Source organism: Rhamphochromis sp. 'chilingali' (assembly GCF_963969265.1).
Source record: "Rhamphochromis sp. 'chilingali' genome assembly, chromosome: 16".
Classification (NCBI taxonomy): Eukaryota; Metazoa; Chordata; class Actinopteri; order Cichliformes; family Cichlidae; genus Rhamphochromis; species Rhamphochromis sp. 'chilingali'.
Window position 1 is genome coordinate 1,251,012 of NC_137943.1, and position 19,805 is coordinate 1,270,816.

General features: G+C 44.7%; 1 protein-coding gene across 5 annotated transcripts in view; it reads right to left on the bottom strand.

The window, feature by feature from the left end:
* Nucleotides 1-19,805, bottom strand: part of LOC308412593 (cadherin-12-like) — a 48,174-nt gene that overhangs the window by 1,706 nt on the left and 26,663 nt on the right. For 4 of the 5 annotated variants that reach the window (XM_080907075.1, XM_080907074.1, XM_080907077.1 and 1 more), the window contains 5 exons: nt 18,227-18,480; nt 17,634-17,770; nt 16,111-16,232; nt 15,588-15,702; nt 7,704-7,955 (listed from right to left, as the gene is read on the bottom strand). In XM_080907075.1, the coding sequence (XP_080763201.1) occupies nt 7,704-7,955; nt 15,588-15,702; nt 16,111-16,232; nt 17,634-17,770; nt 18,227-18,480 (880 nt within the window). The remainder of the gene's footprint in view (nt 1-7,703; nt 7,956-15,587; nt 15,703-16,110; nt 16,233-17,633; nt 17,771-18,226; nt 18,481-19,805) is intronic. The other variant, XM_080907076.1, reaches the window with a different exon arrangement.

A 19,805-nucleotide genomic window follows, 5' to 3' on the forward strand; every position in this document is an offset into this window, starting at 1 on the left:
AAGGCAGAAAACAGAGAGAAGCACTGGTTACCATGGTGACCACACATACATGATCCTTAAAAATATAAATGTATAAAACATTACATGGTGCAATCAAATCTGCTGGATTTTAGATCAATGTTTGGACAATACTTTAGGAACGTGTTGCAATGCAGTATACCCCACTGAGGTTCAAACACCAGGATGGGCAAGACAGGCACCATAAGGGGTCATCCACCCAGTGTTTTGTCATTTTTCTGCATTTATTGAGTCGTTTACTGTATTGTATCTAGTTTCAGTTTATTGCTTGTGTCCTGTTGTATTCATGCCTCCTATTGTTGTTTATCTTGGTCTCTGTGTTTTGTCCTTTAGTCTCGTGTGTGAAGTAAGTCTTGTGTTTGTTCACGGACCTTCGATCTGGTATTTCCTGTGGTTGTCGTCCCTCTGTGCCTTTGTGTCTCATTTTCCCTGATTTGTTCTCTTGTGTCCCCGATCTCATCCGTCTCTCTGTGCTGTCCTGTCTGGTCCTCCTGTTAAACTAACCATGGTTCCTTGTTCAGACTAGTGGTGTGTTTATTGCGTGTCTCATCATGTTATAGTTTCCAGCTGTATCCCACCCTTTGCATCTTTTGTTGTTATTCTTTCCAGTTTGGATTCAGGAGACAGACACTATCTCTACTTTCAAGATTAGGCTTCAAACTTTCCTTTTTGCTAAAGCATATAGTTAGGGCTGGACCAGGTGACCCTGAATCCTCCCTTAGTTATGATGCAATAGACGTAGGCTGCTGGGGGATTCCCATGATGCACTGGGTGTTTCTTCTTCACTCACTGTGTGTTAACAGACCTCTCTGCATTGAATCATATCTGTTATTAACCTCTGTCTCTCTTCCACAGCATGTCTTTATCCTGTCTTCCCTGAGTCTGGTTCTGTCGGAGGTTTCTTCCTGTTAAAAGGGAGTTTTTTCTTCCCACTGTCGCCAAAGTGCTGCTCATAGGGGGTCATATGATTGTTGGGTTTTTCTCTGTATCTATGAAGCGCCTTGAGGCGACTTTTGTTGTGATTTGGCGCTATATAAATAAAATTGAATTGAATTGAATTCTGGTAAGTATATATTGTTCGAGTCGCCCCTTGCTCTCTGTCGTGTGGTCCCTCACACCTTCATGCTGCTGTGTGTCCTGTATGGATCACTGCAGCCCTCCATCCATCATTACATCAAAACTCTTCCACATCCTGCAGGTTTTCTAAACAATGTTTCTTTGCTTTTCAATAACAGTCTTGTAAAAGCAACATTGTATTCAAAGCCATCCAGTTCTGTGTACGCAGTAAAAGTGATGAAGTTCTTTATTTATTCATTTATCTACTTCAGGTTTATTATCAGCCCTAATTTAAAACATCAGATTACCTGAACAGGCTGAGAACCAGAGTAATATGCTCAGGTTCAGCATCAGTTTGTCATCATCAAGCTCAAAACCTTAGAGCTCCTTATATTCATATGGAATTTGCACATTGTATTTTCACCTGTATGTCCAATATAAACAGAATGTTTATAACAAAAAATAAATACATAAATTGATTTGCTTGTGACCTGGTGGGAGGTTAATAAAATATTAACTGGTCTGTTGTGCCAAGAATGATTTTCTTCATTAAACAACATTAAGAAAGATTTTTAGGCTACCTAATGTCAACAGTGCAAAAAGTAAAATTCAGTCAGAACACACTGCACATAAGACTGCAGTTTGCAGTGCTAACCCCAGAGTTTGAGTGTTTATACATGTTACAGGAAAAATGATTCTATGTTTCTTTACCTTCTTTTAAATGTACAAAGATGCCTTTTGTCTGCCCTCTGCCTATGGTTAGATTAGTTTAGAATTATCTTTTTAGACTTTCCCAGCAAACACATCTTGTTTCTGGGACATATTGTTTTAGATTGTTTTATCTTCCCTAGCTCTCTGCTGACGAGACTAGCACCATATATGGAGTTGTTTTATTTTATCTGTTTATTATTTGTTATCCTGTTCTCACTGTCTCTGTGCTCTGTGCCTATAAAAATTACCAAGCCACTGTGCATGGTGTGAGTTGTTCTTAGCAGCTCACCCGTGTACACGTTTGATAAAGAAAGTAACTTTGTCTCATTGTGTCTTTATTTCTCCTGGGTTTTTTACAGAGTTTTCCCCCAACATTTCTTGGTCCTTCGGAGCCGGAGCGCCTCCATCGTGTCCCATCTCCGTGACCAGTCCACGTTGTTCGTCTGTCGACAGCCCACACACTAGGTGTGTGGTCAAAGACCAAGGGCGTTAAATTCGAGTCTTGGCCAACGTTCTTAGAAAGCGACCCACGGTGGTGGGGCCCGATCGAGGTGGACCAGACCCGGCGACACTGACCAGGTAGATACAGACACACTGACACAATCTTGCGTAAAAACGTATTTTAAATTCAGGGAATTTAGAATAGCGAAAGTAGCTCGTCGCGACTGGAAGCTCCCCACTTCTGTGGGTTAAAGTAGCTCGTTGGCTGGTAGCTTGGAGCTCGTCGACTGGAAGCTCCCCACTCTTGTGGGTTAGGTTTGGAGCTCTGGGTAGCTCCCCCAGCTGGGTCAAGGGAATAAGTAGCTCGTCTACAGAAAGACTGGCAGCTCCCCTTTATTATAAGGGTTCCGATCGCGCGAATAAGTGTGAATGTGAATGTGTGTGTGTGTATTGTTTTAATTAACGGAGCAAGCTGAATTTTCACGGTCCAATAAGAGACTGAGCTGCTCCTACTGTGTTTTTCTTTTACTGCTATTCACTGACGTGCTGGTGAGTTGAGAGAACGGTCGAGTTCCGTCTCGTAAAGTTCACACCGCTTTTGGAACTAGTCCGAAAGTAGAAGGGCGTGTGAGCAACCACTCTCGTCTCTAATACCAGCGAAGGTGATAGCAGCTGTATTGTGTATATATTACTTAAACAAAAATAAGTAAATACATAAATAAGATGGGTAATCAAGCAAGTGAAATTAAAACTCATTCCTGCTGACGAGCAGTGGTGAGAAAAGAAAAGTCCAGACGCCGGACAAAAACAGTGTCTGTAAACTGAGAGATTTAAGAAAACAAAATATAAACAGTCAGAAGAACAGAATCCAACTGCCAGTTTAGTAAAACCAGAAGACGAGACACTGTGCAGTGTCCACAATCCTTTTAGTAAACCATCACTCATTCCTGCAGCCGCATGTGCAGCAACACCCATATCAGGAAGAACATAATAATCCCTTATTAAGTGAAAACTAGAGATCAAAGTAGTTTGAAGTAGTTTAAAAGGGTTGAAAACAGACCCCACTGAGTAGATATAAATATAAAAAGTACGAAATAAAGATAAACAAAGGGAAAGTTACAGTAGAAATTATCTTTAGAGTATTTGAAATTAATAATAGCAAGGATAACAACCTGTAAAGTGATATTAACAATGAAACACAGTTGGCATGATGACCATGCCCAGCATGTATAAAATGAATATAAAGCAAATAATTCACACGAAAATATTTTAATAAGATAAATAAGGTATATTAAGGCTGTGTCACTGTTCAGCCAAGGACAGTGTGTGAAAAGGTAACTGTCTCCACCCTGGGAAAAGGATGATTCTGCAGGTCATCTGAAGCCCTTGATGGATACAAAATAAAATATAAATAATATATTATAATAGAACTGCCTGGTCCGCCATGCAACAGAGAGAACAAATGTGACCGCAGATTGGATGAATTCTAAATTATCTGTTTGCTGAATAAGATGATCCTAACTAACAAATTGGCTCAGGAGTAGTATAGTGGTACACACTGATAAAATATTATAATATGCTATTGCTGTTATATAAGACAAAGAGGATAATATTAACAATGACATAATATTAATATGAAGAGGCACCTTAGTCGGTTATGATGTGAGGTGGATAATTGTTAAGCAGTAGTCTGCATCAAGCTTAAGGTTTGCTGAAACTCAGTGTAATGACATGTGAGATGAAGACAATACAGAGAATAACTAAACTAATGAAGTGCATAGAGGCACTTGACCAGCTTGAAACTTATCATTCTAGAATGACACATTGCTGAGATATAGAGCACACCTATAATAACAACCAATAAGCAAAACCCTGTAGACAACAGCTAAAACTACAGGATTGAGAAGCTGAATTAAATATGTAGACACTGCTAAGCTGATGAGCATGTTCCACATTTTCTTTTCTTTTTATTTGTTTCTTTTAGAGCAGAAGCTGCTATTCTGCCCAAAGAAAGACTCTAGGTCTGACCAACCGTTTCAGTCATGGGCAAAAAGATGACAGTCAATAAAATTCTAAAAGATAATTTATTGACGAAAAATATATCAAGAGATAAAAGATAAAACACTCCAGTGTCCCACTTATGAATTGTATAAAAACACACAGTCCCAAGGCCAGAGCCAGCTATGCCACACGGCCAAGTTGCACCCCACATGTTGCCTTTAACAGGGTTAGAAGTTGTCCTTGGAGACCCACCACCCTGCAAGCATATAGTCAGTGGTCACTCAAGCCTCTGGAACTCTGCTGCCTTTAGGCTGTGGCATATAATAGGCCCTGGACTGCACAGAGAGACAAAACAACACAGCAGTGTTTGTAGTGTGGGCTAGATGTAGACCAGTGTATCAGTGCAATCAAGTACACCTGCCTCTAATTAGTCCAACCCCATTCCAGCCATTGGCTCACCAAAAATGTGACAACCACAAAACCACTCCCAACCCAGTGCAACTTCACACAATAATATGGAGCTGAATTAACACAGGCACATTAGTCTACCATGTTACAAGCTGCATGCTATTAAAAGCCAACATATGCAGACTTCTGCCTTGTACGGGTGGCAGCATTTTTCTTTTTCTTTTGTGTCCTGACACGTTTATGTTTTTTGTTTTTGTTTGATTATTTTGTTGGTTTTGGAAACGAATTTAAACGAACTTGTGACCATACTTGAGAATCACAGTGACACATAGTGATTAGGCATATGATTGAAAAATGCCTAGGTTTAGAGCTGTGAGCTATGAGCTGTGACCAATGCAAAGTTAAATATATATATATTTGTATAAATGGGAAACAACCCTAACTTGAAAGTTTGAAATGTGTGAGATCCATGCATTGTTTGAAGAACTAGAAATTATCTAAAAATGCCTTAAGTGAAAATGTAGAGTTGCATCTATTCTCCCAAACAAAAAAAAAAAAAAAAAAAAAAAAAAGGAGAAGAAGCATTCTGTAACTTAGAAATAAGGCTGACGTGTTGACAACAGACTAAAACACTAATTCGCAGGTGGCTATCAGGAACAGAGAGGCGAGCAAAGTCACAAACACCAAGGCTGCAGACAGCCACGCAGCAACAGCAGATAACATAGAGACAACGCCTGCTAGAACCGTTTTGAAACCTCAGCAAAACAATTTGTCAGAACGTGCATGACGTGTCAAAAATATAATGCTCAGGGAAACCTGAGACCACACAATCCATATGGACTTTATTGAGCTAAATGAATGCCAAGGGTAAAAATACGCCCTAGTGGTTATAGATGTATTCTCAAAGTGGCCAGAAATCTACCCAGTGAAAAAGGCAGATACAATTTCAGTAGCAAAATGTATGTCTAAGTTGTAGGAAAATAAAGAGATGATTGTAAATGACGAAGAATGTAATGATGTCTATCAAGTGTCTTGCAGATCACAGCCCGGTGACTGGGTTCTGATCAAAGTGCTCCAAAGGAAAAACTGGAGCTTGCAAAATTGCGGAACGACCATCCTGGATCCATCAGAGTCACTGCAGGCGAGTCAGTGAAGCCATCTAAACACAGCTGACGGCAGGCTTGCCCACTTGTTGTGATCTCGCCCGGTGGAGGGGTCAGCTTTCCTGGCCGGGGGGTCTACTCGCGACAGGAGGGTGTGTCCCGTCGTCATGAGGTGGTGGCTCTTAATAACTGCAGTGGCCCTGACCATGGCCGGGCTCCTCATCTTTGCTTCCGTGAGGGACAATAAGTCACGCTACATGGAGAAAAGGCAGACACTGTATGACAAAGGAAAGTACACCAAGTTTCCCCATGGCTATGCCACTAATTTCTGGTGGCAGTTTATGAACACTACAGCTTACTTGAATAATAAAACTGACTGCTATGCAAATACATATACACTTTCTGCCCACCAAGGAACGAGAGGAAGTGTATGGACTGTTCACTCAACGAAACCTGTGCCAGTAACGCGACACTGATGAGCCTCAACTGTCGCTCCAACTACAGCTACCGAATGATACTACAAACAAAGACTCATTACCAGACAGGATGTGCACGGACGGCACCAAGCAGTAAAGGAACCAGAGTTTCGCATCTGAGGAGGAGTGAAATTCTTACAGAGCTTGATCCCCGGCATTGGAGTTGCCGAGGTGCGGGATCACGTGGAAATCAACCGATATGCTCTGCTACGACACATCAACTTGACTAAGACCCTGGGACCGGCCTTAGCAGGAGAACAGCAGGCCATCAGAACGATGGTGCTGCAGAACAGACTGACTCTAGACCTGCTAACAGCATCACAAGGAGGAGTTTGTAAGCGGAGACATTTATGAAGCTTTGCAGAATTTGACCATTCTGCAGAAATATGTCACTGACCACACATCTGGAGCAGCTACACCGCCATGTCTAAGAGTAATGATTTCAAAGATGATAACAACTACAATGACTGCTTATGTTGCCATGCCTCAAGAAGAACAGCATCCCGTTGCAATTCTGTTAGAGGAGAACTTGTAATAACTGCTAATGAATGACGTGGTGATTAAAAATGACTTGTCAAGTGATCACGCACTGATTAAAACATTAGTAGGTTATGCAGGTTTTCATCCTTTTATTTTTTGAAGTTTTCATCCTTGTATTTTTTGAAGTTTTCATCCTTGTATTTTTTGAAGTTTTCATTTTACATATTAGGTTTTCATCATTTTTAAATACAAAGTTTTCATTTTAGTTTTCATCCTTTTATTTTTTGTAGTTTTCGTTTTAAAATATAAGGTTTTTATCCTTTATTTTTTGTAGTTTTAGTTTTATTATTTTTTCTTGTTTATTCCACTTGTTATTTCATTTACTATGATTTTCATTTACTATGTTTTTCTTTTTATTATTTTCTTTTGTTTTATTCTTTAGACCAAATGACTTCCATTTCTGCTATGCTGACATTTTGAAAATTAAAAAATTGCTTAAGATACTTAATAAATAACCTTCACAGACAATTGTTGTATACATTTAAAATAAGTTAAAACAGGAGGGAATGTTACAGGAAAAATGATTCTATGTTTCTTTACCTTCTTTTAAATGTACAAAGATGCCTTTTGTCTGCCCTCTGCCTATGGTTAGATTAGTTTAGAATTATCTTTTTAGACTTTCCCAGCAAACACATCTTGTTTCTGGGACATATTGTTTTAGATTGTTTTATCTTCCCTAGCTCTCTGCTGACGAGACTAGCACCATATATGGAGTTGTTTTATTTTATCTGTTTATTATTTGTTATCCTGTTCTCACTGTCTCTGTGCTCTGTGCCTATAAAAATTACCAAGCCACTGTGCATGGTGTGAGTTGTTCTTAGCAGCTCACCTGTGTACACGTTTGATAAAGAAAGTAACTTTGTCTCATTGTGTCTTTATTTCTCCTGGGTCTTTTACAGAGTTTTCCCCCAACAATACATGACACAACATTATAGCGAGACTAGCTTACCAATCAGCAGAGCAATGCTCAGAAGAATAGCCAACAAAGCTTGAGCACTGAGCTCAGCGGGCAGGAACATGGCCACTGGTGAGCAGGTCAGAGGTGAGCCCACAGTCTCACAGGAACACACTCTGATGGTCAGGGTAGCTGTGCTGCTCTGAGCGGGGTAACCGCTGTCCTCAACTACAACAGGAAGGATGTAGACATCCTGCAGCCGCCGCTGGAAAGCTGAATGTCGAGTCACAATCCCAGCAGTGTTGTCTGTAAGATCAACAGGGATGCTGCGTTATTATTACATTACATACAACAACTATGTACAACATCATGCATAGTAACATAATAATTACTGCTAATTAATAATTGGACTGGTCAGGTAATAATTGGTATGTAAGCCAGGTATAAACACTCTCAGGCTTGCTTTCATTGAAATGAAACAAGTAAGTTGGCAGTTTGGCTTAAATTAGTCCTAAAAGCAAAGCATAAGAGGGACCAGAGGGACAACTGGGACCTCTGGTATCATTTAGCATTTATACAGACAGTAGATAAAATGTTATACTGTTATACTGCATGCTGGTCGACATGCAGAATTTACAATAAGTAACAGTACGCAGCAGTAACAGCAGATGGAGATTTGTGATTTCAAGGCAACATTAAATAATCACAGGACAGCATTACAACTGATATTATTCATACATTTTTAATGTAAATACATATTAGCCGTCAATTTTAATCCTTCTGGTGATTACAGACTCTGGAATGTAGTTCATATGTTTTTTTGCTCATTACCAACTTCTTGCCTTTTATACAAGTTGGTAATATAATTTGAAGTAACGCAACTTCTGTATGTGTGTCCACTTCACACTTTGAAGAGGCACACGGTGGACAGGCATGTTTTCCTGTGAGACGGGGCTACTGTCCTTAACATCAGTTTCAATGTGGTCTCATGCACCATTATTCACAGGGCCCATGATTTGACACACTGTATTTCTGTAACACAAGTTTTATTTTTAGACATTAAAGAAGCTTCTTCAGTTCTAAGAGTCAAATGGTGGAGAGTCCCAGATTTAAAACGCAGTGGGAGTTTCCCCCCAAAGAGGGACAAAGGACCCCCTGATGATCACATGAGCTAAGGTGTGAAAATGGGTGTGGGTCCCAATCAGGCAGGATTTCAGGTGAGCTCATTGTGAAACCTGGCCCCACCCTGTTTGGTCTCTCCGATGTAGAGGTCTGGGCATTCCTCGCTACACTGTACAGCATACACCACATTGTTAAGTTTGTGTTTTGGAGTTTTGTCTTTCGGGTGAACCAGTTTCTGTCTGAGCGTGTTGCTGGGTCTGAAGTACACCGGGATGTCGTGCTTGGCGAAAACTCCTGAGTTTCTCTGATACACCGGCTACATAGGGGATGACAATGTTGTTGGGTCTGTCTTTCTTATTCTCCCTCGCTGGTGTCTGGTCTTCTTTTCTGTGCCTCTTTGCTGACTTTATAAACTCTCAGTTAGGATAACTACATGTTTTGAGTGCTTCCTTTACATGTGTGTGTTCCTTCTTTCTCCCTTCAGGCTTAGAGGGAACATGTTCAGGGAACTGAAGAAGCTTCTTGGATGAGAGGTGAAACGTCTTCAAGCAACTCAAAGAAGTCCAGACGCTTTTTTTTCCAAGCTCCTTAGACTACGATGACCTGGATGACTGAGAACCTTCACAGACATATTTAGACATTAAAGTGTTATTTAGGTTGACACGCGTTTTGTTCCAAACCACACTGGTATCTCACTAAGGGGGAAGTGCCCTCTGGCGTGAACAATCACAGAAGCTCAACTACCACCATGCCTGTCCAAGACAGACCAATCACTTCACAGACACAGGGTCCCTCCTTTTCCAGGAGTGGGAGTGGTGTTTGCGAGTGGTGGTGGGCCCAAAAATCGATTCTTTCCTTTCCCATCGATGTAGGAAAATCCCAGTGGCAAATTCGGCAAAGCCACTGCTTGCTAGGGGGAAATGGTCAAGGACCTGGAGGCGGAGTTTACTCCTCTCTTCAATCTGCCCCTTGACTTTAAATATCTGGTTGAAGAGAGGAGAAAACCTCTTGAACTGGAAAAAAAGAATTAAGATGAGGAAGAGGATGTTAATATGGATATCCTTGGAGATGAAAACAAGCAGGACAAAGTTAATGCCGTTCTGCCTTCTACCCAGGCATCGCAGCCTGGCAGCTCCACCGGTGGGGAAACTGAGGTCGATTTACATGAGATAGGTGTCATGGTCCTGGGCCATGTGGGCCCAGTATTCTTAGTTTCTTGTATTTTTGTATTTCATTCCTTATTTAGGCCATGTTTCCTAAGTTGTCCTGTTGTGTTGTTCCTTATTTGACTTCCCCTTGTGACTTTTATCCCCTGTGTGCCCCTCTATGTATCTGTGAGCCCTCATCTCCCCTCCTTGTTTCATTCCATGTTTCCCCAGCCCACTATGCCCGCGCTCTCTCTCTCCTCCTGTTTGCACCTGTGTACTTCCTGTTTTACTTTGACAGTCTCCCGTCAGTGTTGTTTACTCCTGCCATGTCTTGTTATGTTTATCTGTGTCAGCTGTGTTCCCATGTGTGGCCACTTCCCCTGATCATCCCTCTTGTGTATTTAGTCTCTGTGTTTCATGTAGTCTGTGTCGCGTCGTCTGTGTTCTCACCCCCATGTTTTCACGATCAGTCTTTTGTGATCATCTTCGTCTCAGAGTTCTCTTAGTTTGTCACAGTATTAGTTTTCCCAGTTTAGTTATAGTTTAGCCACGCTATCCCTGCTGTGTTTGTATTCCTGGTCTTCAGTCATATTAAAGGCTCACTTTCTGTTAAACTCACTCCCGTCTACTCACTTGTGTACGCTCCTGGGTCCATTACACACACCACCGCACGACCTGCCTCTGCAGACCGTGACAGTACGACGCGACCATGCCGGACCCAGCGACACAAGAACGGGAGATCATCCGGACAGTGGAGTCGCTATGCGGCAAGTGGTTGCGGTGCTCCAGAGAGGAGGAACGGAACGAGTTAGCCCGCCAAGTAGGGGTATGCGTGTCCGTATTCCCTTGGTTATGGGAGGCGCTGCATCCCCTCGTCATTGACTTTCTCGTTTCCTCTCTCCAACTCCGCCCGCAACTGCAGCGGTCCTGTGTGCGTGAGCCGTCGCCAGAGTCATGCGGTAGCTCAGTTTCCCCGCTGCCTCGTGAGCCAGAAGCCGTCAGAGTCGGTACGGTGAGGCTCACCACCGCCACACCCTCGGCTCACGCTCCATCGGCTTCCACATCCTCGTCACCGCCTGACTGCACTACGCGGATCAAGGAGATGCCAGCTGCTATTGACTTCGGCGAGGAGGAGCGGCAACAGGTATTACAGGCGTATCGCGAGGACGAGCTCCGTTGGAAGCCCTGGCTCATCCCCGAGGAGGAGTTCTCGCCAACCGCCCCGCCTCGCACCTGCCGCCCGCCCTCGCCGCCTCGATCGGACTACTCGTCTCCTGCTGTCTTTCTGGCACGGATGTGGTTGGAGGACGAGGAGCCGGCCGCTATGGAGAGTCAGGTTTTGTCCACAGCCGCTTCAAGGAAAAAGCGGCATTCTCGCCGCCGTCGCGCACCGCTACATCCCACCTCGCCCTCCATGGAGCATCACGGGCATGCTGTGGGGGTCCTGGATGTCGATCTCGAGGAGCAGCAGCACGCCGCATACATACAGCTAGAGGAAGAGTTCGGGAGGGAGCCGTGGCTCGCCCCTGATCGTGATGAGCGCTCTTTCCGGGGAACTCGACTGGCTCTTGGGGGTCCCCGGAGTTGCCAGGGACTTCCACCGCTCACCCCGCCCGCTTCCACGGATAGAAAGAAGCGGCACTCTCGCCGCCGGCGCTCTGAGCCCCACCCTAAGGAGGTCCCTCAGTTAATGCCATCTGAGGCTTTAACTCCCATCAGCCATCCAGCCGTGAGTACCCCTGACTCAGTTTCTGACGTCGTATCTAGCCCCTTAGCCAAAGACCTCAAGTCAAAGGGATTTTCTGAGGTAACTAGTGATGAGGACGTTACGTCTCACACAGTGAGCCTGCAATCGGTGGGTTTTTCTGGAATAATGAAAGATGCTGGGAGTAAGGGGTCAGACTCAAAGTATTCTGTATCAGACGACTTTCGATTTAATGTGTTGACATCCTTAGCGAGCAGTCCTAGTTGTGTGGGTGATCAAGAATTAAATCCTATTACCTCTGACAATTTAACGATTACCAAGCCACCTCATGCCAGGTTTGAAACTTTGCATGAACCATCTACCAAGTCTGAAGAGAGACTGCCTAGCTTTCCTCAAGGAGCAACTACAGACTGTTTGTACTGTGCTGAAGTCTCTGAAGAGGTGGGGGCAGCAGCTGTCCAGTCAGCACCCGTCCTAGTTTTGCCCCAGACTCCTCTTATAACGGAGGTGAATGACTGTGCTTTTTCATCTCATGAACCTGATATAGTGGAGTGTACTGGGTTGCCCTTTTGTGGGCCCAGCTCTGAAGAAACTGGTGCCAAAGACTGCTCTACCATTAATCATGATTTCATAGACACCCATGCTGTGACTGACCTAACTCTAGTTACGAATGAGGGCCAGTCAGAGCAGTGTTGTGATAATGAAAGGACTGTGTGTAACTGTTTTGAAAAACCACACAACGAAATCACAGACAACGTTCTTGACCCTGTAGAATCCAGGACTTTTTCTAGTGTTGCTCCCATAGCCGCACCACATGGAGCAAAGGTTCATGAGACAGCGAAAGGGATTCACACGTCGACTGTACAGTCTGCTTCTGAGCCTGCTAGGAATGGCGTGAGCTTTCTCTCCGCCTCAGACTGTTATCTACCGCAGCCAACTTGTACAGCCGAGACGGAGTGTTACCCCCGCGTGCAGATCGTAGTGGAGTCTAGTACCGTATTCCCTGATGGTGGGATTGCAGACAGTGCTCAAGACCAAATGCACAGGAACGTGAGCTCTGATGCTACTGCTTCTCAGTCGCAGACTGTTAGGCCAGCCATAAGCATGCCTGCCTCTTTATGTGACTCTGAATCCAGCTACGGACTTATGTGCAATCCTACCATGAACTATTGTGTTGACAATACCGACAGGGAGTTGGCATCTACTACTCGAGTTACCGAAAGTGTTCATGACCTGAGAAATTATGTTTTCAAAGCTTGTCATGCTAACAGTGTTCTATGTGCTGCCTCACCAGTCGCTTCTGAGCTTAAGACTCTCCCCAGGGCCTCCTCAGATGCCACGTCAGCTGGAAGGTCCGAGGGGCCCGTTCAGCCTCCCGTCTCCGCTGGAGGGTCCGAGGGGCCCGTTCAGCCTCATGCCACGTCAGCTGGGGGCCCGAGGAGCCCGTCCAGTCCCACGCCACGTCAGCTGGAGGGTCCGAGGGGCCCGTTCAGCCGCCTGTCTCCGCTGGAGGGTCCGAGGGGCCCGTTCAGCCGCCTGTCTCCGCTGGAGGGTCCGAGGGGCCCGTTCAGCCACATGCCACGTCAGCTGGAGGGCCCGAGGAGCCCGTCCAGCACCATGCCACGTCAGCTGGGGGGCCCGAGGAGCCCGTCCAGCACCATGCCACGTCAGCTGGAGGGCCCGAGGAGCCCGTCCAGCCACCTCCTGCTTCACCGTCACCTGGTCCAGCTTCGACTCCGGCTTCAGCCTCATCTTCGCCTGGCCCAGCCTCAGAGTCTTCGTCCTCGTCTGGCCCAGCCTCAGAGTCATCGTCCTCGTCTGGCCCAGCCTCAGAGTCATCGTCCTCGTCTGGCCCAGCCTCAGAGTCTTCGTCCTCGTCTGGCCCAGCCTCGTCTGGTCCTGCCTCGTCTGGTCCTGTGCCCACCGGGCCATGGCCAGCACGCCTAACACTGGAGAGCCGCCGCTGCCTTCCGCGCGGCCGGCCTCCTGAACTGCTCCGTCGTCTCCTTCGCCGCCGCCGCCGCTGCCGCTGCCGCTGCCGCTGCCTTCCGCGCGGCCGGCCTCCTGAACTGCTCCGTCGTCTCCTTCGTCGCCGCCGTTGCCTTGAGCACGGCCGGCCCCCTGAACTGTTTCCACGTTGTCGCCGTTGCCTTGTGCACGGCCGGCCTCCTGAACTGCTCCGTCTCCTTCGCCGCCGCCGCCTTCCGCGCGGCCGGCCTCCTGAACTGCTCCGTCGTCTCCTTCGTCACCGCCGTTGCCTTGAGCACGGCCGGCCCCCTGAACTGTTTCCACGTCGTCGCCGTTGCCTTGTGCACGGCCGGCCTCCTGAACTGCTCCGTCTCCTTCGCCGCCGCCGCCTTCCGCGCGGCCGGCCTCCTGAACTGCTCCGTCGTCTCCTTCGTCGCCGCCGTTGCCTTGAGCACGGCCGGCCCCCTGAACTGTTTCCACGTCGTCGCCGTTGCCTTGTGCACGGCCGGCCCCCTGAACTGAGCCGTGCTTTCCTTTTTGTTTTCTGTTCCGAGCCCTCCGTCCTGGGCCCCCGCCGCCCGCCCTGGGTCGTTTTCTGTTTGGTTTTTTGTTTTCCTGTGTTTGGGCTGTCTGGAGCCAGCCCTTGAGGGGGGGGTGATGTCATGGTCCTGGGCCATGTGGGCCCAGTATTCTTAGTTTCTTGTATTTTTGTATTTCATTCCTTATTTAGGCCATGTTTCCTAAGTTGTCCTGTTGTGTTGTTCCTTATTTGACTTCCCCTTGTGACTTTTATCCCCTGTGTGCCCCTCTATGTATCTGTGAGCCCTCATCTCCCCTCCTTGTTTCATTCCATGTTTCCCCAGCCCACTATGCCCGCGCTCTCTCTCTCCTCCTGTTTGCACCTGTGTACTTCCTGTTTTACTTTGACAGTCTCCCGTCAGTGTTGTTTACTCCTGCCATGTCTTGTTATGTTTATCTGTGTCAGCTGTGTTCCCATGTGTGGCCACTTCCCCTGATCATCCCTCTTGTGTATTTAGTCTCTGTGTTTCATGTAGTCTGTGTCGCGTCGTCTGTGTTCTCACCCCCATGTTTTCACGATCAGTCTTTTGTGATCATCTTCGTCTCAGAGTTCTCTTAGTTTGTCACAGTATTAGTTTTCCCAGTTTAGTTATAGTTTAGCCACGCTATCCCTGCTGTGTTTGTATTCCTGGTCTTCAGTCATATTAAAGGCTCGCTTTCTGTTAAACTCACTCCCGTCTACTCACTTGTGTACGCTCCTGGGTCCATTACACACACCACCGCACGACCTGCCTCTGCAGACCGTGACAATAGGTAATCGTGCAGCAGCCACGCTTTCCATTAGACGGCCTGCAGCGCAGAATGACAGGGGGGAGGAGAGGGATCTGTCTGACAGGAAAATATTGCCTGCTTGTCAGACACTCTCCAGTCCTCCACCAAGCGGCTGATTCCTGCTGTCGTGGCATGTATGCAGGAAATGAGGGGTTACTGGGATAAAACCTTTCACCACAGAGTTTCCATCAAGTCTTACTCTGGTCTGGAGATCGCTGACGGTAAAATTTTGGGGCTCGCTGAACTCCCGGCGGTGGAGCAGCTCGTGCATTTCATCCCCACCAAACCGCCCACACTCACCTGGGTGGGTCTAACCCTCCCAGGTGAGACGGAGCCTTTCACAGCCTCCATGTATCAAAATGTTTATAAATCAGCAGCTCAGTCAATAAAAATTCTGACACGGTCACACTGGACATGAGCCACCTGCTTGATAAGGTACCCTGAGTCCTACTGTTTGCAAGGAGAAGTGTATCATCGCTGATATATCTGACTGAAGACTCTCTGCACCATAAACATGTCACAGGTACAAAGAGCACTACAAATGGGAAAAACTCTGTTTATGGTTGATCTCAGAGATGCATGTGCATCTCCCACACAACACAAAAGCTGTAGTTACTCTTTAGTAGCCGCTACTCTTTGACTTACTTCCATAATCTCTAACAGTGAAGTTTCTGTTTCGGAGCTCCTTGGAGGACTTGAAGAAGAACCTCTGGCCTACAGGGGGCTGGTCCTCGTCCACAGCGCCAACTGTCTGGATCACCTGCTCAGCAAAACAGGAAGATTGTGTGCTAAACACACTCAAGAAAAACACAGAACAACTTGTGAACTGAAAATATCTGGATTCACCACACGGGTTTAGTCTGTGCTGATGCAGTGCACACCTACTCCCGATGACAACCTCACACTACCCCCACGAAACAGAAATATTCTCAGTTGAGTAAAAACAATTGTTGTCATCACGTAGTTACAGGACAAGGTTGCTGAGTGCTGAAGCCGGTGCTCAGTTCCAAACCTCCTCTTACACCAACATCAGCACAAACACTGCATGGGGAGCTTCATGTCAAGGATTTCCATGGCTGAGCTATGGAAATCCTTGACTATTGCCCAGTTAATGTATTTAACAAATACCTGTGATGAAGATCTTTGTATGTGCTGTAGCTCAGCATACCTGTCCAGCTCTGGAGTTCTCACAGACGAATGTATCTGAAGGAGCAGTGAGCTGAGGAGGGAACTCATTCACATCCAGGACGTTGACCTTCACTAACACTTCTGCAGACAGCGAAGGATTATCTGTGAGGGTCAGCATGAAGCCGTGTATAATTAGTGTGACAGTCAAATATATTCATCACAGCCAGTGTGACCCGAACATCCTGTGGGCTTCAAACTACCATTAGCTTGGCTCTGATTTTTGAGTAGGTCACCTGCAAAGAATACATTAGGTAACAATTGTGGGCGTGTCCTGCAAACGTTTCTTTACTTCCAGCTCCACATTTTTTACTCAACTCTAATCAAGTAACTCTGCATGAATCACAATGTTGCATATATGTGCAACAGCACAGGGAACCGCAGAGAAAAGGCAAACATCGAAAAGCTATTCACTGATTTGATAAAGATTATCGAGTAGCAGCCCACTTTAATGATATGAAACATGATGCAGCATCATCACAGTTTTGTGCCATTGAACATGTTCCAGTGCCTCCAACAGTGGAAACCATGACTTATCATTGAAGAGAGGCATTCTGGGTATTCACCTTACAGACGCTGTCATCTAAAGGACTGAATCATGAACTTGTTCTCAGTGTTATGTTCTAGTTTCTACATGATCTTATTTTTTTCAATACATGACAGTGATTTTTATAAGCTGTGATGACTGCGGTTTTTAATAAGTAGTAATTTATGGATGTTTTCGATGGTCCGGTTCTATACAAAAATACACAAAAAGAGAAAATGAGGAACCCTTTTCCCACATCACTGTATGTAAAGTGTGAATCGTGAGGGGATAGTGTTCTGTTTTGTTCACACTGCATTTGTTTCTTGTCACTTAATACAGTGAAGACAAATATATAACACGCAAAACACTTATTGGCTAGAAGAAACAATTATTGGTACATTTCTGTTGCAGGGCTAACTCAGTGAGAAATACCAAGAATCTAGAATAACCAATGAACCCATCTCCACTAACTGCATGTCTTTGGAGTGCAGAGTCAAAGTGAACCCATGCAGCCACACGGAGAACATGCAGACGATACATTAAACGTCCCGATGGTGGATTTAAACCTGGGACCTTATAGCTGTGAGGCAGCAGTGCTAAGAACAAGCTTTGAAAAAAGAAAAAAGGAAGGATTCATGTTTTTTACGTTTGTGAGGTCTGAAAAGTAAATTAAATTTGTATATTATACTAAATCCCTCATTCTAAATCGACTCCTGGGTCCTCGCAAAGCAGGATTTTCTATATAAGAAAATGCAGTCTTGGTGAATAGTGTGCCCCCTGATAAGAACACTTTTCTTATACGAGTTTTCTCCCATTGATAACTTATCACTCAACATTTATGTTGGAATTTCTAACTAACATTTGTTTAGTTGATGAGATGGTTATGAGATAACCTGTTTGCACAGTTAGTGTCTGTACAGTTTCTGACACACAAGTATACTGTTGGTGGTTGTGTGTAGTTATTGGTGTGGAATACTTACTAAGTTTGGTTGCCACCACAGTGATATTGTGCTGAACAGCTGTCTCTCTGTCCAAGTATTCATTAGTGGATATGATTCCTTCCACCGTCTCAATGTCAAAAAAGCTGTCAGAGCCAGTCTGCCACTCCAGAGAATACCTGCACACATCAGACAGTCCATGGACTTTAACTTCATTTTACATTTTTATAGAAATTTAATTTGGTCAACCAGACATAAAAACTAATTGCATGTATAAACTCATCAGTCAAATAAAAAAGAACTTTTAAAAATATTACTGACTGGTTTTAAAAGCTTTTTCTGCCTGAAAGTTATACGTCTGCAGTGATCTGTCAGTTCGTGGTAATTAATCAATAGTTTCACTTCAGAGTTCTTAACGTGCTTTTTATATGGAATCATATTTGATTATTTAACAAATTAACTCTCTTAATTGGTTAAACTGTTACTTGGTGAACAAGAATCCAATTCAAACTATGATGTAGAACAACATCGTTACAATTTCCAGCCTTCCAGGAAATGAATAATACTGTTAACAATACTTAAAAAAATAAACAGTCTGTTGACATAATTCCACAGATCTGTGAAGCGCTTTCCACCTGACAGCACTGCTACTAGCATCCAGGTCATAAGCGGTCACTGAGCCAATGATGGTTCCTGGGGGAGTGTCCTCGTACACGTCCAAAGAATAGTAAGGCGTGGTGAAGACAGGAGGCTCGTCCACATCCAGTACGTTAATTTCGACTGTCACAGAGTCCTTGAAGGGCCCCAGATGGAGGAAACGGGGATCTAGCTCTGCATTAAATGCTTCCACCTTGAAAGTATAGGACGCTTGGGTTTCATAGTCAAGAGTCTGGAAAACATGGGAAGAAATCCACTGAGATGAAGCAAAAAATTCAGAGCAATCCTTATATTACCTCATGTCTGCAGTGAGAGGACGCCCACAGGCCGTCTACAGTGATTTTAACTAAAATACTTTCTGAAGTATAATTTTAGGACCATCTGGGAACTTTTTAAAAAGATAACTACGGAAATTTTTGTTTTTGCGGTCCAAACAAAAATATCAATCCAGCGCAAAGAAGACTATTACAAAGCAATGCTTCTGTCCTGACATTTGTATGGAATCATTCTGGAGACGATGTCTTATCCGTGTTATTGGTTTTGAACATACCACAGCAAAATTAAATAAAGCTCGACCCACGACTGTTGACGCTTGGAAAACCTTCTCATCCAGAGTTATCTCCTGGAAGAGGCAATAATTGGTTTTAACTTTGTGTTGTTGTGTCTTTTCTTTGCTGTCCCTATGCCTTGTTTGCTAATGTTTGCTTTGCTACTGCAGTTTACAGTTGTACTGTATATGTCTGTACCCCCCCCCCCCCCCCAACCCCGTTTTAAATCAATAAAATGTTGATCACAAAAAAAAAAAATCAATCCAGTGTGAAAGTTAAATAAAAATGACATTTTATTCATGTATGTGACTGTGATTGTTTAAAAGGTATTCTGCATGCTTTATTTCACAGTAATTGTGTTGTAAAATGAAACTATATGCCATTAAGAAAATGTTTTTACTTCCCTTTTGCAATGTGAAGTTTTTTATTACGTGTGCTCAAATATGGGAGCACTGAACTTCATTTTGATGGCATCAAAGACGAGTGAAAATCTCTGGCATTTATCTTTAAAATTTGAATTTAACAGTCCAATCAAATTCCTGTATTTTAAACCACAGTATATGTAGAATTAGTCAGTCGGCTGACATGTTTATCATCTCATTGTACAGGACAGAAAAATGCCCCCCATCAAGAGACTTATTGGGCTGGACCAGGTGACCCTGAATCCTCCCTTAGTGATGCTGCAACAGCTGTAGGCTGCTGGGGGATTCCCATGATGCATTGAGTGTTTCTTCTTCACTCACTATGTGTTACCAGACCTCTCTGCATTGAATCATATCTGTTATTAACCTCTGTCTCTCTTCCACAGCATGTCTTTATCCTGTCTTCCTTCTCTCACCCCAACCAATCACAGCAGATGGCCCCGCCCCTCCCTGAGCCTGGTTCTGCCGGAGGTTTCTTCCTGTTAAAAGGGAGTTTTTCCTTCCCACTGTCGCCAAAGTGCTTGCTCATAGGGGGTCATATGATTGTTGGGTTTTTCTCTGTATGTATTATTGTAGGGTCAACCTTA